The following is a 24053-nucleotide window of genomic DNA, read 5'->3' as shown; positions in this document are numbered from 1 at the left end:
ATATGTCTTATATTGTAAAACTGTTAGGGGGCTCAATATTATTGTGCAAACATAGCCTAATTTAAAGAACTGAGATTGTATTCATTGAGTGGTCATTTGGGGTCCCTCATAAACTTGACTGCCTTCGCTTATTTCAATCACGTAAGACCTCTAATGGCGTTGTCCGGGAGAGGGTATTGCGTATATCTGTCTTTCTATCTACACAGGCTTTTGTGAAAATCGCGGCTGGTTGTTGTTTGTCCTGACTGTAGAGCCACCAAGGTGTTAGAGTTTAAACACGCGGAGATTGCAAAGGGTTATTAGATTGATAAATCACCGAAGTGGTGGGCGATCTACTGAGCACAGCAGAAGTTCTCATATGATGACTTCAAACAAGACACATTACCTACCAGCATCTGTTGGAGTGAGTGGATATTAAGACACTTCTATCTCCAGGACAGCGTAGAGGAAAATGGTAAGTAAACATGGAAATACAATCGAAACAGGAATGGTATCCAAGAAATAGCAATGCTTGCGATTTAATCCGGGAATTAATTTAGGCTAGCTATATAGCTGGATCATAGGATGGACTCTGTGGGCTACTTAAGAAACTCTCAACAGAAACCCATGAGTTTGTTAAGAAGGATAATATTGGCAAAGCTTCTATAAAAAGATGGGGAGTCATTTCTAAACTCAAGAAATGCAGGTAAATTATGTATTGGGATATATTGTATCATCTGTGCGCGAAATGTGCGAGTGTGCTGTATTGTATTTGACGGCTTTAAGGTTGTGTATATTGCTAACCAGGGTGTTATGGTATGTATTGAATATCATTTTTTCAAGTGTGGTGCCAATGAAAAGCAACGTGTGTGTATCTGTCGTCCTGCCCAATACATGACTTGAAGAGTGCGGCAATAACGCAGTAGGATCAGCATTGTTAGGTGTACAGCTATTTGGAGATGCTATTTGATTGAGTCTTTGTGGTGACTAGAGGCTTTTGGTACAGGTGCTGCTTTTCTTAAGGTCCGGCCAACATGTGATCAAATATTAACAGGACTGGCTTGGGGAGAAAAACGTTCACGTGACGAGGCGTTGGGAAGCAGTAGAGTAAAGCAGTATCAAATGGTACTTAAGAAAACTATAGATTTTTTTTAACCCCTTAGTTACCCTCGCTGTGTTATGCTTTCAGCACGTTGGACAGAGGCACCGGAGTCGTTGCATGGACTAAAACACCAAGTGGACATCAACTCTCTTTTGCTGTTCCCTTACCAAAGCTGGGGAATTTTTTTCAACTTTTGGTAAGAGTATGCTGAGGGAGCCTTGTGATCTAAAACGGAAAACAGGAGAAAAGCGCGTGTCAATGAAGGTCTTGCGCTTTGAGATTTGTCTCGCCACTTAGAGCATGTGAAAGTTGAAATCTTAGAGCCGCTGTATAGGGCGTGCGTTCTTTTCAAGCTCCAGTCTTGGTATACAGCGTTAACTTTGGGAAATGCAAGTCTTGGTCTTGGAGATCTAACCACTGATAGTGGTTGTCAGCCCTTAAAAAGGTAAGAGTTCCCTCCATTGTGATTCATTGTTATTCATCCGCCATCCTTGTCATTATCGCTTATATTGTTTTGTGGTTTCAAATTGAAACTTGGATCCTATCAAATGCACCGTCATGGTATTGTGCATTGATTTGCGTGAAATTATATCCAGCTAATTATTTTCCAATTTACTATTTTGATTTGATTGACAACAGTCAGCGTTTATGGATTTATGCAAGGTGCTATTTCATCTCATGAAAGTTTCGTTTGAAGGATGTATATTTTTATACAGATTACAATATTTCTCAGTACTATGAGTGCATGACGGAGCCTTAAATTAAAACACGCAAAGCACACGTTTAGGTTTATGCTGTAGACATTTAGCAAACGCTCTTGTTCAGAGCGACTTACCAAGGCTATGCATGAAGGGAAGCTTAATACAACTCGTAAACAAAACCTTTAGAATCACTCAAATATATATTTTTACATTTACTGCAACACAATCTAGGCTACGGGATCCCGTCTCCCAATCGAAATGGAACTTTGGAATGCGCAATTCATGAATCATTCTACCCGACACTAAGCAGAATAATGGTGCATGTCCTAAATAAAATATTAGCCTCAACCCCGGCTACCTTCTCACTGACTCGCTTCATATTAGGGCATATCTATCTATCTATCTATCTATCTATCTATCTATCTATCTATCTATCTATCTATCTATCTATCTATCTATCTATCTATCTATCTATCTATCTATCTATCTATCTATCTATCTATCTATCTATCTATTTTTGTTTGTCTCGCATATCAAACTATTGTATTCCTCTCTCAGCCCTAAGCGACAAAAAATAGCCTACTCTTATCTGTTTAACATCTTTACCATCCTCCGTCATCGCGATCAAATCACTTGTGTTTTTACTACAGCCGCTTCTCGGTTTCATTCATACTGCGCTTTCACTCTAGCACTAGCATCACCTGCTACCCCTCTTTGTCCGCGCGCAAGTCTGTGTAGCCCACATTCGACCTGTCGGAGACAACTTCCACGTTTACAATAAATTGCAAAACCACAAATTACACAATGATTTAATGAAATATGAAGAACAAAAACATTACCGAGAAATCACCTCATAGAAATCAGAGGAATTTCAAAGATGCAATCAAAGATATGGAATTACAAGAAAGATAGGCGTGGTCAAACTGCCTATTGACAGATGTTAGGCTATGGCTGGCTAAAGGTGGTGCGAGATAAGATGGCTTGATAAGAAATTGCCCGAAAGCAGTGGGTTTTTAAGACAGTAGAAAACCAGGCATGCAAGATTGCGTTGATCCTCAAATTGATTAGTCCGGCGACAATGTTTTTGCTGATTTAACAGCCAACGGACTTTAGAAATTCGTCTTGCGTGCCAGCGAAGAAACTGTGGATATTGTTGGTATTCAATCTATCTCTTTGTACGGCTTCAGTTCAAATATTCTGATTTCAGGACGATGCTATTGAATGGCACACAGCTGCAAGAAAAACCCTAAGATATCAACGCCCACAAGCGCTCGCAGCCCTGTTTTAATCAAGAAGCGTCCAGTGGGGTTACATTTCAATGCATTATTGAGCCTATCCTCATTTATAGGCTACGTCTGAATTATTACAGCTTCATTGTGTTTTTAAATGACATGTTTAAGTAAAATTCTAGCTTGCCTTAGAAAACCAAATAAGGCTCTTTAAAACATAGTCCATGCGTGACTCATTATTTAATTAAATACTTTACTTTATAATTGAACGAAATGAGTATACTTATTAGGCTATTGCCTATAGGAAAGCAGGAGACCCGTTAGTTAGGATGACGCTGTGTGTTGTAACATATATCACAGCTGTAATAATAAGAACAAGAGGACGCATGTTAATATTATTAATAAAATGTTTTATATAATAGGCTTTATAACAAGATGATACTTACTAGAGCTATGCTTAACGAATCGATCGCCTAAACGTTTTCGTTTTATTTGTTGCAGTGGGTTTATGAATTAATAGACCAGCGACAATATGACAAATTGGCTGCATACAAAGCAACATGTATATTGTTATTTGTTAGATTTCTTAATTTGGTCAGGTTTTTATTTTAATAATTTTCTCAGGAATAACATATTTTCTTCAGGAAAGTCGAAGCGAGAGGAGACGTGGGTTTATGAGTGGGCGTGCGGAGGGAGGAAATAGCGGAGGCGGGGTAGGGGGGGTCTGCGGGGTGGCACGACACACTTTGTATGTATGAAGGTTTTTTTTAGAACTTTCTGCAATGTACGTCATCGGATCAGTCCATAAATGGGGTTGTGTTATCTTACTGAGAATCTCCCTCAACCCGCCCCCCTCTCCGCACTCTTAGCGCTGCAGAGTTGGGGTGGGCGTCAGTAACAAATCTGAGGATGGTAGGTTTCATTCCAAATAACATGAAATGCTATTGTGGCATCATATTTGACAGAATATGCGTGTTTCATTCTTTATAGATGACACAGGGGCGATGAGAGATATTTCTGTTTGCGTTACTATAACGGTGTTTAGTTTTCCGAGTCAACCTTTCATGAACTTTAAATGGTGAGGTCTATGAACATGTATAGCTGTAGCTATAGCCTATAGCTCTCTGAAGTATTTTATTATTTTACATGGTAGAATCTGAAGTAGGCTAACAGTTGATAACACTCCACTTTTCGTGCGTAATTGAATAGGGGATAGTTTGACATTTACGTAACAGTAAAAAACAAAACCAACAAAAGGATAATGATTATCATAATATGAATAGGCTAATGATAATAATATTAGAATAATCGGATTATAATCAGCGGCTGCCTCGTCATGATTTTCCTCATCTGCACCTCCATCCATCTAGTTATCATGTCATCATAATGAGTTATGGCGGGTTGAAACGTTTGAACCCAGCTATTTATCTATTCAACGATGCCGAGACACATCTTGGTTAGTTTAAATCATGGGAATACATGATTACAAAAGCTGATCCAACACAATATGTCGAGGTTGTTGTTTCCAAAACCAATACCTTGCTGTGCCGCTTGTCTGGTAATTGTAACCAACGAGACAAGAGTCTGACTGGCTGCTGGCATGACGCCACTGCAGGACAATTGTGTGTGTGTGTGTGTGTGTGTGTGTGTGTGTGTGTGTGTGTGTGTGTGTGTGTGTGTGTGTGTGTGTGTGTGTGTGTGTGTGTGTGTGTGTGTGTGTGTGTGTGTGTGTGTGTGTGTGTGTGTGTGTGTGTGTGTGTGTGTGTGTGTGTAACAATGAGGTCCGATGAATTGTGTCTGTTCAGAAAACAGAAAAGAGGCATAAGGGAATTGTCATATTTACAATCAACTCAATTCCGTTATTACATGTAATTGATTAAAGGGGAGTGCATTGTACTGAATGTGCTCAGAAAAATAGATGTAATTGTAAAAGCATTTGGTGTGCATGCATATTGCGCATATGTGTATGCACAGTAGCCTAATTAATATCTTTGTTCAGCATAACTTTGAGATGTCTTACGCGGTAGAGTTGGACTCAGGATACCTGCCATGAGTGTTTGAATATGGAATGGGGTGCTGAGCTCTACCTCTGGTTGGCTTTTCACACTCTTTTGATATTGACATCAAGTTGCATGCCTGTGTTATGGACAGGGGTGAGCGACTCATTTACCTTACCTATTGACACACTTAGGTGTAGTGCTCAAATAATAGCTCCGCTTAGATCCCCCAGACAAATATGTACATTTTATTTGTGTGAGTTGATGCTGCAGTCAAAAAAACAAAGAGTGTGTTTTTGTTTTGTTGTTGTTGTGTGTGTGAGAGAGACAGAGAGAGAGAGTGATGAGATACTTCTTGCAAATTCCCTTCAGCTGAGCTTGTTATGCCTTATGCATTTTCCCATCCAGGTGTTTCCACAGGGTTTGGACAGTATATACATAGACAGACTAGAGTTCAAACTTACCACTGGTTCTTAATAACACTATAGTCGGATATTCATTATGTTTCATGGGAAGCAGAGAAAGGGTTAATTGTACCCTGAAGTGTGAATTCTCAGCAGATGTGCTTATGATGCCCAATTTGATGCTGCCACAGAGCCTTGTTATTCTATTGTCTGATTACTTCCAAGAGGTATCTTTGGAAGGTGTCTTAATTGAATGTTCATGTCTCAATGTGGATCTTGGCATCGCTGACTTGTCAGAATTATGTCACAGTTGGCAAGAGAAGATGTGAAAAGATGTATGCCTGTGTGTAGTGTCATCAGTGTTGTTTTGGGCATCTGGTCAGTGAAGAGCAGGTATAGGGTGCCACAGTGTGTGCTTCTTGTGTGAGAGAAGACTATCATGTTGTGTGAACCACACTTCAAAACGGTATTCAATATTTCTAAATGATTTGTTTATGGACTTCAGAGCCATCTGTTTAAAAGTTGATGTCTGTTTTAGTTTTTAAAGTTTTAGTTCACCCAAAATACAAAATTAAGTTAAATGTTTGCTTACATTGAAAATGGTGTAAAAGCTGGAGAGAGTGTATATTCCATGCTTCAGATTTCTGGTTACTGCCACCATCCCCTAAGTTAACCTATGGGAGTGAACAGGGCTCCATCACCATGCTCTAAATTGCATGCTCAAACCACCTCATAGTACCCTTCAAGTAGCGTAACTTTACGTGTTTATATGAAAAATCTAATTCATCAACCTGCCCTTTTCTGAGTAGAAAATGGTTCAATGGGTAAAATAAAGCATGAGGATGCCGCTTCTGTCCAAGGGTTGTAATGTTATGAAGGACGTGAAACAAGGAAATGTTGGTTTGCCACACCATTCATGGTAAAGCGCCCATCACTCTTGAGAACTCTTTTCGCATAGAAATGACACTTTTTGACAAAGATAATCGTAGTGGGAGATGTCCCACAGTTAACTTAAAGAATTATGTCTATTTTCTGAAAAAGGATTGGTGATTGTCTGAAATTAACTTTTATTCTGAACGTGGCATGCTGAAAGCCAGTTTAGTTCACTGCTCAACATAACATAATGGTCTTATGTTAGCATGAGTGAGTGTGTCTGAGTTTCAGTTTAGGGGCAGTACGTTCTGATTAGGCACCCAATGTAACCTTCATCAGACACAGAGTGTACTGTAGGTGCAAGGGCTCATAATTAGCACTGACACGTATAGTCTAGTATATTATAGGATAGCATTGCATAGCATAGCACAGCATGGTACTCGGTATTGGCTAGCTCTTTCTGACTTTGCTTAAGCTTGACCCAACTATGCATTTTAAATTCAGTTGCGATGCACTTTATTTCAGACACGCTAAACTTCATTTTGAAGTTCTACACAAAATGCTAAATAATCTCCTCAAACTCTTAGGTAACAAGTCTCCTGAACTTTCCACTACTTATAACTCCACCTTGCATTGTGCTGTATTTGCAGATATGAGAGAGACCATGTTGTTGTTCTTCTAATGAGATGCCAAGTGATTTATTTATGAATTACCTTGTTGGAACAGCCCCCGTGCAAGCTTCTTTTTTGTTGGAGTCATGTCGCTCAGCGATTGCTGATGCAACTCTTTGTCATCCAGAGTTTGCCCTCGCCTACTGTGATCCTTCGGGGAGGGCTATATTCATCTTGGCATGTCCCCGGGTGTGTTGGAGGTGGAGTGAATCACAAAGCAGGTGTGAGCATTCAATCGCATCCTGCTATATGCCAAGTAAGAACCATCCACCTCATTAACTTGTACAGAGAAGAATCACGATGGCCATATAGCAAACAGATCACAGTAAATCTTTCATTGGAGGAGGTCCAAGCCACAAGGACAATGAGCTGTTTCCTTCATTTGACTTAGGTTGAGCCCAGAAACTTTTCTTTTCATAACTTGACTTCTCTAAACACCCACTGGATGGTTAAGTCAAAAGCTTTATTAATTTAAGTGAGACATTTTTTGTTCCTTCTCCAAGTTTATTGATTCAAGCCTTATTGAACACTGCTGGGATCTTCAGAATAACGTGTACATTTTCTTGAGTATATATCTTTAATATTGAGAAGCCTTGTATTTAATGATAATACTTTTGCTTTCATATGATCAAGTTATGTGGTATGAGAAGTTTACAATTTTATGTTAGGGGAAAAGGGAATGGGGATAATTGGTACAATGGCAAAAAGTGTCTACCAGTAGGCTTTCCGCCTGCATCGATCCCAACAACTAGGGCATGGAATCTTCTCATTATATAGGTTGCCTGGAAGCGGCGCTGTTCAGTAGCTCTGGTTCTCAATCAGTGATCAGGCCTTCACCTCGCGCAAATCGTGGTGCTGTCTGCGGTTCTAAATGTTTAGTATGCGGCGTGTTAATAGAGGCGCTGTTCACGGTGCTGAATGTTTAGTTCGTGGGCGCGCTGACCACAACACTGACAATGGTGCTGTTTTTTTCTCGCGCTGATATAATAGCACAACGAGGGATTACCACATATAAATGATATGTGCACGCATGATTGCATATCACATTGGATAAAAGCGTCTGGTAAATGGCTATTTTTTATTGAATCTGCGGCTTCTTCAATTTAAGTTACAACAATTTCAAGAGCTAGCCTATTCGAATGTCTCTTTGTCTTAACTTGGGACATTCCCTGAGATGGTTATATCTACTTGTAACCCATAGTTTTTGTTGGTATAACATACATGGCATAGCCTACCTATGGGATCTGACAATGAACCATTTCAAAGGCTTAGGAAAACGAGGTCTAGCTAGGCAGGCTTACCTTTTGCATTTATAACACATCTTCTGGTTTATACAGGAACATTTCAATGTATCCACTGCTAGTCGTAAATCTCATGTAGACGTAATCAATCCCATACAGAATATACACTTAGTTATAACACGTTAATTACGAATGTGTGTTTCTGTCCTATTCCACAATTGAAGTAACAGTGTTCTCTAAAGAAATGCCATATTTCTGGTCAAATGCATGGACTAAGAATCTCTTTTTGGGTAGGGTATTGGTTTTCTTATTTCCATGCTTTATTTGGGATTTTGTAAAACCAGGTTCTGAGTAGTAGTCATAATATATATATATCAGATCTAATCACATCTTATCATTACACGCAATGTAGCCACATGGCACACAATCAAATGCGTTATTCTTTTTTATGAACAGTACAGCTACAAAAATATCACATCTGATGTCAGTGAAACACGGAAGAAAGATCCATTGCCAATCCCTTCTTTATCCCACTCCCATCTGTTGACCAAAGGCGTATAAAAAGCATGATGAGAGCTAGGCCTGCTTTAGGACTCTGGTAACCGTGTTTGGTGGCAAGCAACCAGTCAGCCAGTGGCGAGTCACATGTTGCAACGTCATTATGTAGTAAGTTGCTGTAGTTGCAAGGGATACAGGCGTCATTTCAAGCTCAAGAGGTCTCTCATCGCGTAGTGCCGTCGCAGCGCAGTTTATAGCATGCAACCCCTTCGGTTTTAAGCGATCTCCAAAGGAGCCGTGCAGCCATGGGAGTCCATTACCTCAACCATGCAATTTCCACCATCAATAATTTAATCTATTTGCTCCAAAGCTGAAGAGATATCCCTAAGCTGTCGGACAGTACAGGGAAATATATCTTAAGTAATTACACAGGGGGTTGTCCAAAACATCCCAGATGACACTGTCCTGTTGAATGGTCTCCTTTACGACTGGGCAGTAAAAGGTATGTTTTTCTTAACTTGTTTGATCATTTTCGCTCTGCTGTGTCGATGCTCGCTCGTTTTGTGAGTGGGGAGATGTTTAAAAGTATTGTAATCAAGTTGGGGATCATGCATGCGCACCGACTCGGTCGCAGTTTGAGAGAGGATACATGTAACTCTATCCTCTTGTTCATTAATTTTAAAAAACGGCGTTATTATGCTGATTGAATTTCTAATAGCGACCTCGAAAGGGGTCAGTGGAGGTAATCATTTCGTTTTCTGATGTATTTAGCTGATTAATTAATGCGACTAGTTGTACATTTAGCCGTGTTGGCTATTGCCACTGTAAGAAATAGGCGAGTAGACTACATTGCCTACCCACATAGGCTGTAGGCCTATTGTAGCCTATTCATTTTAACCCATAACCCATTAATAAAATGCATCTAAATGTTATGTTAAATAATATAGCATCGTAATTCAGATAATATTTTTTTTTCAAATCTCTGTAAATGGACTTTCTTTTCTCAAAAACCAGAAAGGTTTGTAAGCAAATTATTTTTTAAAGTTTGATGCACCTCATTAAGACTTTATAGGAAACAGCTATACCCTGCAAGGTTGGTCTAGCTCTCTCTTAAACCGGATAACCTCACAAGGCGAGGATGAATATTACAGATTATTAAACGGATTCCTACATGGAGCAGTCGTGCAATTATCAAGGAGCGCGCGGAAACAACGTTTTATGCGCTCTCGTTCGAGAACAACCCAGCGGTGCCGGGATACTGCTGTTTACCAAGTAAACCTTGTTAATGTTTGGTGTAGAGATTTTTAAATTTTAATTCAGTCTGAGATTATTGCTGTATTTTAGTGTAGGCTAGTTTGTCTCGGGACATTGCATCAAATAGCTCTGAAAATAGGATCCAATTTGGCACAGACTTGGAAAACTAACTATAAATGCATTAATGACATTCCGTTAAACACGATTTTCTTTTTGTTCAGTAACCTTTTGCTTTTTCAGTCTCTTTCAGTGCTTTTTCACAAGTTTTCATGTTTTCGAATTTGACTTTGTATGTGTGTGTGCGTGTATGTGCGTGTGCGTGTATGTGCGTGTGCGTGTGTGTGCGTGTGTGTGTAGGCCTGTGTGTGTGTGTAGGCCTGTGTGTGTGTTCGTGAGAGAGAGCGAGAGAGGATTTGGGTTTTAAGAACATTTCGTGGTCTAATACGCCATCTAGCGCAACTATATGGAAACTGCTTGACACCCGTTTTAAATTAGGACTTGCTCTAGGTCTAATGTGCTGCTGTTGAGCCTTTATCTTATTATTGTTCGTATAGACCACTTGCAATCAACTTGCAATCAACATCGTTTTAAGATACTACTGATTTATTCAGATATAAATATGTGCAGTAGACTAATAAGCTAACTTGAGCACTGTCGATGAAAGTCATTATCTCCAAGACATGCCTTTCATCACATTGCTAAATGTAATTATCCTAAGGGTTTATAAGGGCTATTTAAGGGTTATAAAAATCCAAAAGAGAGCACAGAGTACTGGGCTTGTCGACCTATGTGGGGACACTGTCTGACAGTGTCAATAGATTAATTCACATGTAATGCAGACCTTATGTTTATTTATTAATTAAGATGGCCTACACTGGTATAGCAATTGGAAACTTGTAAGGCTAGCAATTGGAAACTTGTAAGGCTAGCAATTGGAAACTTGTAAGGCTAGCAATTGGAAACTTGTAAGGCTAGCAATTGGAAACTTGTAAGGCTAGCAATTGGAAACTTGTAAGGCTAGCAATTGGAAACTTGTAAGGCTAGCAATTGGAAACTTGTAAGGCTAGCAATTGGAAACTTGTCATTTGAACAGCCAATTTACACATAAAAAATATTGTTAGGCTGTAGTTTTGAAGTAGTTATCATTTTACCTGTGTTGCCTGGTTTGCAGTCACGTTGACAGGTTAACATGTTGCACCACTAATTAGTTGTAAGTGCAACTTGCGGATAGACATACAGGAAATGTTGCACTTATTAGAGTACTACGTTTATCAGGAGGTGGCTTAAGTATGAAGTGGGTAACCTTTGAATATTATGATATTGTTATATATAGGCTATTGGACCTGTCTTTTGCAAACTGGCACATTAATGACACTCACTGGTTCTTTCCAGAGGAGGTGGTGGAGGACAACGCCCACAGTGTCTGTCAATGGAAAAGATGCAATTAGGGCCTTCAAGATCTACTGGAACATATTCCAACAGTCTTAACGTGTCTTGTTTTAAGTGGTCATTACATTTATTTTATATCAGAGTTTGCCTGGAGGAAAAGCTACAGTAAAGGTTGCTTATCCATTTGAAGATGCTATTTGCGAGTGTCAGATGTGGTTCCGTGTGGTTTCTTGCTTGCATCTGTTAGCTATTACGGGAAAAAAGGGTAATGGCCTTACATTTGTATATTGTGACTGAGTCCTCTAGTATGTTTACAAAATATATAGTTCATATAAATTAAGCATTATCTTTTAGGTAGATTTATTTGGAGCACATCCAAATGTCATATTTTAATAGTCTGGATAGGAACATTTGTTGATTGGTGTAGCCATAGCACAAGCTGATGTACAGGGATCTTGGATCATGTGGAGAAAGGGTATTTTCCCCCTCGTAGTGACTTACTTGACAATGTGTTTTCAAAGTGAAAACATGTGTTAACCTTTCACTGGAAAAGAGAGGAGTGTTAAGACAAGAATGTTGAGAAAATATGTCTTTGAAAAAGAAAGTTAGTATGTACTGCCACAGAAATGTTATCCACATACATGACTGTGTAAGTTAAGTGTAAGTGAAACATGAAGTCATAATGTGGTGAGTTTTGTACATGGTTGAAACACCATTGTGTTTGTGAATCCACTCCAGCATCTGTCAAAGGGAGATTTTTCATTATAATCCCCACCTGACACGAAGAGCAAACACTGCAAGGCACCAGGCTTTCTCTAAACCCAACCGTATAGCTGTGCCTGCCTCTCTCACAACAATTGAACAGGTGCTCATCTGAATGTGTCATCGTAAACCCCTGCCACTACGTGGAAATCCATTAACTTTTATCTATGAACGTTCTGAATGCACCAAATGCAACTGTAAAGGACTGATTTTATTGATGCAAATCTTGATTTGACGGAATATATGTTATGGCTGGATAGAGTGTGGAAGTTTGCTTGTTCTATTCCACACCATACTGTACATATTCAGTACATGATAATCAAATACCTGGAGATTTTTAAAAAATTGGACCATAAAATCCAATTCAGAGCTGAAGATATTCTCAAATCTAATATAGTAAATGAGAACATACCAGCCATGGTGAGAATCACTTTTACTTTGGTTTGAATTAGATAGGTCTCAGAGAGTACTGTTATTCTGAGCCAGTCCCACAGCAATGAAGGGATTCAACGGCTAGATTGCATTTTAACAGGATGTTGATTGAGAGCATAAGCCATATTGATTTTCCTGATGGAAACAGGAAATAGCTGAGTTAGAAATAAAATTATTTGTTGTTCCCGGTGTGAGGAGGCCCAGAGGACTGGCAGGCAATTGCACACTGATGAGTGGCACTGCCCCCAAAACACCTCCCCTCCACCCTGTCCCCTATGGAGACCTGGGAGAGACGTCATCTGTGGTTGTTATGCCGCGAAATGACGCCTGCACTGACTCCCCACCCCCTGTTACTGCAACTTAGCCCCAGTGATCCATCAGGGAAGAAGGACTACTACCTCTGCTGCAGCATCTTCTACATGAAGATGGACCCCCAATCAGTTCATGTATCAGTAAGCAGTGTGATGGGATTTCAGTCCATGTATTTGTTTTCCTTGAATATTGGGGCAGCCTAATGATGGGATTTGACAGGTCACAGGAACACTTTATAGGATGATAAAGGATTACCTCTTATGAATAATTATTTTCAAATTACAATATTGAGAAAATGTTGGAACGATTTCCTGCTCATCTATGTTTGCTTGGCTATGTTTTGTCTCCAAGGTTGTCTTGTCGGTAGGAGGAAAGATGTCCCCATCCCCCTGCAAACACGTACAAACCAAGCCCTCCTTTCCTCTCCTCCTCCATCCCCTCCCTTCCCTCTAACACACACTCACACTCTGGAGAAACACGTCACTGAGCTTGGGGACTCAGCGGCTCATTAAGGAGAAGGATGTGATATTCTCAATCGAGACTGTGAGACTCCCAGCACGCCTATTTATAGATGCAATATCTCTATGGCAGTCACCGTAGCGTTGGCTAATCGCAGCCGTAGCCCCAGACGCCAATTAAGAATGAAACAAATGCTTTTTAGGTGGGGTCTGCCCCTCCCTTCTGCTAAGGTCCTTCAGTCCGCCACACTGCCTGGTGGGGGAACGGATCTGCTTGGAGCGTATTCCTGCATCAGGTCGGGATACAAGGAGGGCGGCATGCAGAGTGCAGTCAAAGCCCTGCCATGGCTATTTTTAAATGCACCCCTCTGGAGAGCAAGAGCTAGGTTTCTTATATTGTGGTTGTTTTCATATGTTTGACTCTGGGTCTGGGATGTCCGTGGATATGTTGAATTGCTGTGACTCATAGGGCATAAAGGTAAGAGATGCTATTGTGAGCTAGGGGGGAGGATAAGGATGAGGGTGTGTGTGTATATTGATACATTTTGGCTCTGTTGGGCACTTGTGGCATTCTTTCCCTTGCAATGTATTTTCACCAAATGTATGTGAGCAGCTGTACAGAGAAAGCATCTGATAGAAGGGGTACGTGAGTGTGTCAGGATGCAAGCACATTACTTCTCTTCACTTCTCTAACCAGTATTTTACTGACTCTCTCTCAGTCTCTGCTAGCGCTACTGCTCACTCTCAGCATTCCTTTATTTAAACATCTCTATGTCCCTTAATAAATCCTGCTCCCAATTTGACCCTATCAAGTTTAGCATATTAATGGTAATATTACATCAAATATTGGTTGCCTTTTGCAAAATCACACAAAATAAACAGTCACTTATCTGAACCTAGTCAGAAACACTCATTTATTCTACCAATCAATCGATCAATAAGTCTCTATTAACCCTGTGGGAAATGTAGTGTGAAGTCAGGATAACACATGAAACGTGTTCAGCTACAATACATGGTATTAGATTGGAAACATGATATATTTTGCCTGTTCTATAGCTACACTGAAAAAAAAGTATTCAGGCCCTTAGCGTTTATGATATTGTACATGCCAACCTTGGATAACAACATCAAATATAAGAAAGATAATGATGATGATAATGATGATGATTATGATGAAGACATACTGTAGTTTCATTATCAGTTTAACATAATTGTTTAAAAAATTGTTGTTGTTTGTTGTTGTTGAAGAAGAGAAAATAATGATATATTGGGTTGCACTTCATAGTAGGATGGCCCATTAGGAGATTATTAGCAATCTAATTCTTTGACATTTAAAGCATATGATGCCTAGCCACATCCACTCCCAGTCTGAAAAAACTTGGCCTCAGTTGAAAACGCTGGTGTCAGCAGCCCTTAATGTTGCTTCTGAGGCCTTTGTGGGAAATATTGTATGGGAAATATTGTATGGGAAATATTGTAATGTTGTATGAGGAAACAGAAAAAATTGAATTTACAAGAATGTATGGTAATTACTTATACTGTTATTTGCAAGTTGGCCAAGTAGTAGTCGGCACTCATGATGGTGTCAGACTGTTGGCTTTCTTTGCAGCTGGAGGAGAAATGTGATACTCTGGTAGTAATGGGTGGAGATGGTAGGCGTGCATCATCTAATGGTGCTTAGTAATAACTGAAAGGAACACAATTAGATTGTGATCCAACCTTGAGATATTATGGAATACTGTGATAATGAGTGTATTATGAACAGTATATAGTATAAGCAGACAACTCTGATAACTCAATGGAAGAAAACTGTTGATATATTATATAATACATAATATAGCTACATAAGATTATATACATATGAATTGCACTTAATTTCATCCTCTCTCCCCTCTCATCCTTCTCCCCGCTCTCTCTTTCTCTCTCTCTCTAGTTCCACCAGGTTAGAAGAGTGATGACCATCCTGTTCCTTACTATGGTTATTTCGTACTTCAGTTGCATGAGAGCTGCTCCCATGAGAGACGCCCCAGGTATAAGGGGCCACAGAACGGAAGGCTACTTGGGTGCTGCAGTGACTGCCGGACAGGGCCACGGGACTCCACAGAGCGGGGGTGGGCCGGGCCAGCATGGAGGACTGCCCTCGCTCACAGACACGTTTGAGCAGGTGATTGAGGAGCTCTTGGAGGTGGATGGAGAAGCAGCTCAGCTGGGGCCTGGAGCTGACAAGGGCCAGGGAGGAGGGGGTCCTTCCTCTGTGGTCACCACGGAGACCAAGGATGTCGACCTGTATGCCTCGCGGGTGATGATCAGCAACCAAGTGCCTTTAGAGCCACCGCTGCTTTTTCTCCTGGAGGAATACAAAAACTACCTGGACGCCGCTAACATGTCCATGAGGGTACGGCGGCATTCAGACCCGTCGCGGCGTGGCGAGCTGAGTGTGTGTGATAGTATTAGCCAGTGGGTGACAGCTGTGGACAAAAAGACAGCAATAGACATGTCTGGGCAGACCGTTACCGTCCTGGAAAAGGTCCCTGTCCCCAATGGCCAACTGAAGCAATACTTTTATGAGACCAAATGTAACCCTATGGGGTACACAAAGGAGGGCTGCCGTGGAATAGACAAGAGGCATTATAACTCCCAATGCAGGACAACCCAGTCCTACGTGCGAGCGCTCACCATGGATAGCAAAAAGAAGATTGGCTGGCGGTTTATAAGGATAGACACATCATGTGTATGCACATTGACCATTAAAAGAGGAAGATAGTGTATATAATGTATAGATTTTATTGAGAGTTTAAAAAAGAGAGTAAAGAGAAAATATCTATTTGTATATATACATAACAGGGTAAATTATTCCGTCAAATGAAAATTTTATGGACTGCATGTAAAAAAAGATGACGTTTATACAGTAAAAGTGATACTACAGTCTATTTATTGAACATATTCATGACCTTGTAAACAATTAAAAAAAGATCTGATCAGTCATTTGCGCCCAGTTTAAATTACTATATCACATTCCTCAAGACATTGTGGTTTGTTTACGTTGCCAAGAATGTGAGAAAGAGGGAAAAGAGCGATGAGGGTGAGGACGAGTTCCATTAAAAAAACTTGCATGCTGCTTCAATTGTGAATTGAGAATTTGTCCACCTAAGAAAAAAGGATATGATACCGACCAAAACATTCCGTTTACATACTCAACAGTAAAAGGGTTTTCCTCCTCAGTACTTTATCTGTTTACTGTTCTAAACTTCTCAAGGTAATGTTGGAATTACATACTATGTCAAGGTGCTGTTGTCAAAGCTTTGCTGTTTATTTTTTTATCCCCACCAGAGGACAAAATATAAGAATATATATATATATAAAAAATTTATTCATTGACATATGTTTCTGGATTAATATAATTCATTTTGTATGTTGTGAAGTTGTTTGCAATATTAAATTGAAATATTTAAAGAAATAAAAATGACTATAGGCAACTGAAAAACAAAACCAATGTCAATCAAGTTTGAACCCTACATTTCTAGTTACACTGCATAAAGATTAGATGAAAACATGGACGGATGGACGGCCAGACAGATACATAAATACCTACCTTCCTACATGCATACCTACCATCCTACCTACCGACCTACCTGCCTGCCTGTCTGCCTGCATGCATGCAGTCCAGATGAGGCTGGTGGGAAGAGCTATAGGAGGACATGCACATTGTAATGGCTGGAATGGAATAAATGGAATGGTATCAAAACATATGGAAACCGCATGTTTGACTTTGTTCCATTTATACCATTACAGCCATTACAATTAGCCTGTCCTCCTAAAGCAGACAGACAGACAGACAGACAGACAGACAGACAGACAGACAGACAGACAGACAGACAGACAGACAGACAGACAGACAGACAGACAGACAGACAGACAGACAGACAGACAGACAGACAGACAGACAGACAGACAGACAGACAGATTTTATTTTCATCAGATTTTATTTTCATCAGCATTGGCTTGGTTATAAAAGCCTCAATATATACTCAATCAACAACACAAAGAATCAGAACATATAGAAGGCCCATAAGTCTACTTCGTATAGCCTAGGCTACAAGCTGATGCTTGATGGCCTCTGAGAGCTTGATGAGGAGTACATTCAAAGTTTTTAACCCTGAAGACAGGATCCTTGAATGGTGAATTCCTTGGATGGGCCATCTCAACCCTATCCAATCGACACAGGTAGGTGTCCCATTCCTAGAAATGGATGGTCAACATTCTCTCACAAAGTATACCAAAATATGCCTAATTGTGATAATAAAATATACCAATAAAAGTGCATTCAAGGTATATTCCGTAAGATTTTCACACACAAATAGCACTTAAATTCTTGTATATATCTATAGTACTCAGGAAATTGTATTTTATGAGAGAGAAATCACTTTTCTAAACATCATTTGAGGGATCCTACCAACGTATAGGCCTACATAATGTGTTTACAAGTTTCCTATCACAACAAAAACATAAACATTGTGTCAGCAGTCTATGTCCTCAGTTTTGCCGTTATGATAAGATAACACAGTTTAATGCATAGTAATGAGTAATAGGCCTATGTAGTATTTCTGCTCTCAGAAAGCAAATTCCCTATTGCTGTGAGAAGTGGAAATTAATCAATAGAAATGCATACATAATGCAAGAACTGACAGAGATCAAAATTATGGTTTTAAACATATTGAAGCAACATTGTAGGTTTACAAAGACATTTACGAACAATTCAATTTGGGTTATGAATAATGATCAGATAAAATATTTTAATAACTAATAAATAATATTTTAATAAATGAATATCTATCATTTAAATAACCATTGAAAAGATGTAAATGTTGCAGGTTATACATTTAGGATACCACATTTTCTAAAATATCAAACAAAACTTTAGTGATATATGACTTCTCAGTTTTTCCCCCATCTTGGAATTGGCACATCGACCGTATATTGCGCCGATTGCGTGTCCTTGACGCAACAACATTCCCCGTCAATACAGCTCAAATCTGTTTATCGCGGAGTGGATATTTTGTTCGCCTGATAATTTCTCCCGAACAGTGCCGGATTTACGCTATTATGGCGTCTTTGGGGGAACCTGTTCGACTGGAAAGAGGTAAAACGTTAAACTACACAGATTGCTTGATCAATAATAATAGTTAAAATGATGAAAATACACACGAGTTTAACAGATGGCTAGCTGGTTAACGGTAGCTAATCTGGAATTTAATTTAGTTAGCTAACTAACGTTAGGGAAAGTCAATTAATTTTGAAATAACTAGCCCATGAACAATCATCTCTCAAAAGTCGAAAGAAAAATAGATATATAAATATAATCCGCTTTAGTTTTCAGAAAGACAGATGGGCTGAGTTGCTAATGTTGTAGCCAGCTAAGGTTAGCTAATTTAGCTAACAAGATAGCCATCCTCAAATCTGGTAACGTTACTAGGTTGTTTGCAGTGGTGTGTGGTACTTAAGTACAAATACTTTAAAGTATTACTTTAAAGTATTTTAAGTCGTTTTTGGGGCTATCTGCACTTTACTAATTATATTTATGCCAATTGTTTTAAGTCACTACATTCCTAAAGAAAATGATGTACCTTTTACCCCATACATTTTCCCTGACACCCAAAAGTACTGGTTGCATTTTGACAGGAAAAGGTCAAATTCACACGCTTATCAAGAGAACATTGCCTGGTCATCCCTACTGCCTCTAATCTGGCGCACTCACTAAACACATGCTTTGTTTGTTTGTAAGTTAATGTGTTGTTGTGAGCCCCTGGCTATCCATAAATACACAAATTGTGTCATCTGGTTTGCATAATGTAAGGCATTTGAAATTATTAATACTTTTACTTTTGATACGTATATTTTAGAAATTCCATTTACTTTTTATACTTAAGTATAGTTAAAACCAAATACTTTTAGACTTTTACTTTAGCACTATTTTACTGGGTGACTTTTACTTGTCGTTTTCTATTAAGGTATCTTTACTTTTACTCAAGTATGACAAATGGGTACTTTTTCCACCACTGGTAGTTTGTAGCTTCCTAGTAATGTTAGCAGTTGCACCCAAACAAAAGTTCAGCGTCTAGTTTGTAGCTTGCTAGGTTCATTTGAAAATGTTGCGCCTGAAAGCCTGGACTGTTACTATGTTGAATTCTACCATGTGTTTACAAGCAGTGTGATGAAGATTTGGTAATGATCAGCTTTGCCTGTATTGTAATACCCTGTGCATGGACAGATTTACTTAATCAATCTACAAAATCAAAACCATCAGACTCCATTACTCTTGTGCTGTAATGTTAGATCCTCTGCCTCAAACAATTATTTCCCAAACCAAAGTCTTTAAATCAATGTAAGTTATTGGTAAGATCTCTGATGGTGGGTGGTCTCCATGTTTTCTCCCCACAGACATTTCTCGAGCCATTGAATTGCTTGACAAGCTCCAGAGAACGGGGGAAGTGCCACCCCAGAAACTGCAGGCACTGCAAAGGGTCTTGCAGAGCGAGTTCTGTAATGCTGTGCGAGAGGTGAGCTGAGACTGTGCCATTAAATGCCCATCACACCCTTCAAAATTCAACTCAATTTGTGTGGTCAAATCTGGACCTCAAGGCCAGAAGTACTGCTGATTTTCATTCTCCCCCTCCAATCAGGGTGATTGATTCAGACCTGGGGCACCAGGTGAGTGGAAAAAAAATAACCAGCAGTACTCTGGACCTCCAGGCTCTGATTTGTGAACTTGTGTGAGATGGGGCTGACACAGACATGCCTATAAAACATGAAATGTTTGATTTCTGCCTATGGACTAGTTATTTGACTTCTGATGTAAGATTTGTCATTCCTTCAGTGTATCATAGTGTTTTTTTTCAATGTCGTGTTGTGATTACAAAATGAGCTATCCAGTTTGAGGATTAATTACTAGCTTGGAACCCTGGACAGCAAGAACTACCATTTTTAACATGCCAGACTTTTTGAAGGAAGTCATTTAGCTTAGCAGTTTGTATTTGACTAACCTTCTTTCTGTGTTTTCTAAACAACTCCTTAGGTGTATGAACATGTGTATGAGACAGTGGACATTAATAGTAGCCCTGAAGTCAGGGCCAATGCCACAGCCAAGGTATGTCACAACAACAACAACCAAAATTACTTAAATGTAAATGTAAACAACAACTCTGTATGCAACTCTGGGTTAACAACTTTCTCCTCTCTTGCCCTGTAGGCCACTGTTGCAGCGTTTGCGGCCAGTGAGGGGCACTCACACCCTCGCGTGGTGGAGCTGCCTAAGACTGAGGAAGGACTTGGCTTCAATATAATGGGAGGGAAGGAACAGAACTCTCCTATTTACATCTCACGCATCATTCCTGGGGGAATCGCTGACCGCCACGGGGGCCTCAAGAGAGGCGACCAGCTTCTTTCTGTCAATGGGGTGGTACGTGTTGTTTATGCAGTCTCTGGCTGTGTCCATATACATGTACTTGCGTTCTAAATAGTAGGCATTTTGGGAAGGCAGATTCTTTTTTTGTGTTTTTTTTTGTTGTGGTATGTGAAATTTTGAAGATTGAGTATGCTTTAAAAATTCCAGGATGTCCTAGTCATTTTGCATTTGTATCTAGTAGAATTTGCTGCACCCTTGAGGAAGAGAATTGTATTTCGAGGCCCACGTGTGTCTAACAGCTGATAAACAGTTGAGATGAGCTGTACAATAATGAATGTAGGGAATCAAAGCATTTGCGCATTAGATGATGTAGGATGAGCCTATTATACTGTTATATTTTGCTTACTGCATTTGTTTTTACTAAACCCAACGTTCTAAGTAGTATGACTAGTACACAGTATGCAGTTTAAGTAAATGGCAGGCAAACCAGATTTTGGACACGGCCACTAACAATATACATTTATCATATTCAGTCACCTAATTTTGTTTGTTATTTAAATTAATCCTCCTTTTATCTCTTTCTTTCCAGAGTGTGGAGGGGGAGCACCATGAGAAAGCTGTGGAGCTTCTCAAAGCTGCCCAGGGCACTGTGAAGCTGGTGGTCAGGTACACTCCTAAAGTCCTTGAGGAAATGGAGTCCCGCTTTGAGAAGATGAGGTCTGCAAAGCGCCGGCAACAGAACAGCTATCCCCAATAGTGTTTTTTCATCACTGGCACGCAATTCCCTCATCTTTCACCCTCTTCCAGCCATTTGTCCCAGTCACAATTTTAACCTTCATCTAAAACTTATCTCACTACGTTTAGTTTGTATCCACATATATTATATTTCTACCTTTTCTACAACCTACCCCTTCAATTTCTGACACTATCCTCCACACCACGACTCAATGCAAACACTAGATTTATCATATTTCTACAAGTAGTTGGTCATTCACACTTTACATATGCATCACATTTTGGACTGACATATTGGATGCCGTTTGAGGACCTGTGAGACCCACCACGGAGGTTCATTGATTGAAGAGATGGTATTTTTTTTATTTTAGTACAGCCTTTATAAAGTGCCTCAGGGCAATACAAATGTATTTGAACTTGTACTGTCATTCAAATTACAAAACTAAGCTCAGATGATTCAACACTTCAATGTCAGGTTTACCAAGCATTTGCAGGAATGCAAATGTCACACCTGCTATTTTTGAGAGCGAAAAGAAACTGGTACTAATAGAATATGTTTAGGATATAAGGGTTATAGAATAAATATTATCGAAGGAATTGGGTATTGTGTGTAAATTGATGTAGACATTTTGTGTCTACCAGTATATGAAGGCTAAATGGAGACCGTTATGTTTTACCATTGTCTCTGTTTAGTTTTTTTCCTCCTGAAAATAACCGGTATGGTCATTTTGGTAGATCTGTGTTTAGTATTCTAATCTAAATTCTAAATTGTTAAGGAATTAAATAATACATTCTCTGAATTTATTTTTAACCTTGTGCTGATGCTTTCACTGTCTTACAAACTTAAAAAAAAAAATTGCTGATAAATTATTCAACAACTTCTAGCTTTTGCATCCCATGAATGATTTAGAGCCTTCAAATGTGTAGGTTTTCAGTGGGCTGGGAGAAGGCTTTCTAATGCTGTGCTCTCTTTTAAAATTCAGATAACCTTTTCCTCTTATGACAGTAAGGGGGGGACAGTATACAATTTTGAGACCTGAGGCAAACCTGACATTTTAAATATTTCAAAAGAGCAATAAGTCAGAACCTTTTGAAACCAGAGGGGTATTTCACAAACGGGGTCAGTGGATTTTGAGATTCCCCAAGAAAGCTGCTTGCCCATAGTCATTTTAGTTTTTAATTTCTTTGAGTTACTTTGGTCTATTCACATTTCAACGGTGTGGCCAACTCATTCAAGGTGGGTGTACAGTAAGTTGGCCAACTTGTCGCAGCGATGACAAACATGCCATTGTTGTCCAACATCAACTGATGTTTCCAAAAAGCATAAATGAGAAAAAGACAGTATTGCACTACCACCAGCATGGTTGTTTGAAATAGGGTGCTACCTGCTATCTTTCAACATGAGTAAACTCATTATTGAATGGCATTCATTAAAAATGCATGAAATCTACTGGTATGTGAAACCCACCTTCATTAATACAGTTCATAATTAAGATGAATAACGTTGCTATGCTGTGGTTTAGTTAACAAAGCCATATTTTTGGTTGCTGACTTACAGGTTCGAATAATTACTTGTTGAGCTATAAAATTGGGTACATGTCCCATTTGGGTGAACTATCCCTTGAAGATTCAATTCCAGATATTATGTTAATTTTCACCTGAATAGCATAGTTTGTATTTTATCTTATGATGGTCACTCGTGAATGTACTGTGTAATTCCAGTTATATTGATCAAATTAAATTTTAATGTTTTTTTTTGGGCTGAATTGAATAAACTGTATTCTTCTAAATCATGAAACATTTTGTAATTCCTTCACTCTAAAGTTTTCTTAATAATTTCTTTATGAAGTTATGTTCTATTCATTCTTTTAAAAAGATGTGTAAAGTAAGCAAAGGCTTAACAGATTTGGCACCCCATAGCAAGTTGGTTACATGTCAGCTTGCCCCTTAGTATGATTACTGAAATGTCCTTGTGACTGACATGAATGGTTTCAACAGAATGTTCAGGACAGTTACCTTGCCAATTCCTAGAGCTTTGTGAAACACCCCTCAGGTTTCTACCCTCTTATATTTTGGAAGGGTCAATAGAATATTTTTCTAAGTGTTTTCTTTTGATATTTTTATTTTTTACAAGGGATTTTCATGAGAGAAAAAAATCCTGAAATGATTTGTATTCCTTTTCTGACTGTTATATTCTTGTTTTGAGTACCAAGACCAAACTTGCAACATTTATGAGAACTATTTGATATCATATTGAATGTTTGCTTGTTTTGGACTGTTTAGGTCTACTTACAAAATGTGCTGCTCTCAGTTAATTCTGTCCATTTGTGTTGTATATTGTGTTACAAAAACTGCACAAAATAAATTATACCATGAAAGATGTTTTAATTTGCTTATTTTTATTCTAAACTTAATTCATATTACCATACATTTATTGTGTAATTCCTTAACACATGTAGTTTTAACATCCTTTTTGTTTAGGAGCCCCACATTTTTTGTTAACTTTTGAAGATTCCATATGTCATATTGCCAGAGGCAAGAATGGTACTATAGTAAGGGTTATTGCACCATTTCATAGAGAATGGTACTAATGTAGTCCAAATTAGGTGTCTGT

General features: G+C 39.1%; 2 protein-coding genes across 5 annotated transcripts; both read left to right on the top strand.

The window, feature by feature from the left end:
- The first annotated feature begins 334 nt into the window (after positions 1 to 334).
- On the top strand, positions 335 to 16778 carry LOC124033099 (brain-derived neurotrophic factor). 4 transcript variants are annotated; one of them, XM_046345031.1, is made up of 2 exons: positions 335 to 454; positions 15236 to 16778. In XM_046345031.1, the coding sequence occupies exons 1-2, from the start codon at positions 452 to 454 to the stop codon at positions 16064 to 16066; spliced, it is 834 nt and encodes a 277-aa protein (XP_046200987.1). In that variant the 5' UTR covers positions 335 to 451; the 3' UTR covers positions 16067 to 16778. The 4 variants fall into 4 exon arrangements, with proteins under 4 accessions (XP_046200987.1, XP_046200989.1, XP_046200988.1 ...); XM_046345033.1 differs by lacking the exon at positions 335 to 454 and adding an exon at positions 1193 to 1526; XM_046345032.1 differs by lacking the exon at positions 335 to 454 and adding an exon at positions 8927 to 9197.
- A 1509-nt stretch (positions 16779 to 18287) lies between these two features.
- Positions 18288 to 23827, top strand: LOC124033651 (protein lin-7 homolog C). Its single transcript, XM_046345792.1, has 5 exons — positions 18288 to 18442; positions 19741 to 19859; positions 20375 to 20446; positions 20549 to 20758; positions 21294 to 23827. The coding sequence occupies exons 1-5, from the start codon at positions 18406 to 18408 to the stop codon at positions 21459 to 21461; spliced, it is 606 nt and encodes a 201-aa protein (XP_046201748.1). The 5' UTR covers positions 18288 to 18405; the 3' UTR covers positions 21462 to 23827.
- The last annotated feature ends 226 nt before the right edge of the window (positions 23828 to 24053 follow it).

This window comes from Oncorhynchus gorbuscha, linkage group LG04 (assembly GCF_021184085.1).
Source record: "Oncorhynchus gorbuscha isolate QuinsamMale2020 ecotype Even-year linkage group LG04, OgorEven_v1.0, whole genome shotgun sequence".
Lineage (NCBI taxonomy): Eukaryota > Metazoa > Chordata > Actinopteri > Salmoniformes > Salmonidae > Oncorhynchus > Oncorhynchus gorbuscha.
This window is presented reverse-complemented; position numbering and strand designations above follow the sequence as displayed.

What these genes read in the sequence shown, in the direction of transcription:
- LOC124033651 (XM_046345792.1), top strand. Translation starts at nt 18,406, where the DNA reads ATGGCGTCTTTGGGGGAACCTGTTCGACTGGAAAGAG. An exon ending in ACCTGTTCGACTGGAAAGAG is followed by an intron (nt 18,443 to 19,740) that starts GTAAAACGTTAA and finishes TTCTCCCCACAG; the next exon opens with ACATTTCTCGAGCCATTGAA. An exon ending in TTCTTTCTGTCAATGGGGTG is followed by an intron (nt 20,759 to 21,293) that starts GTACGTGTTGTT and finishes CTTTCTTTCCAG; the next exon opens with AGTGTGGAGGGGGAGCACCA.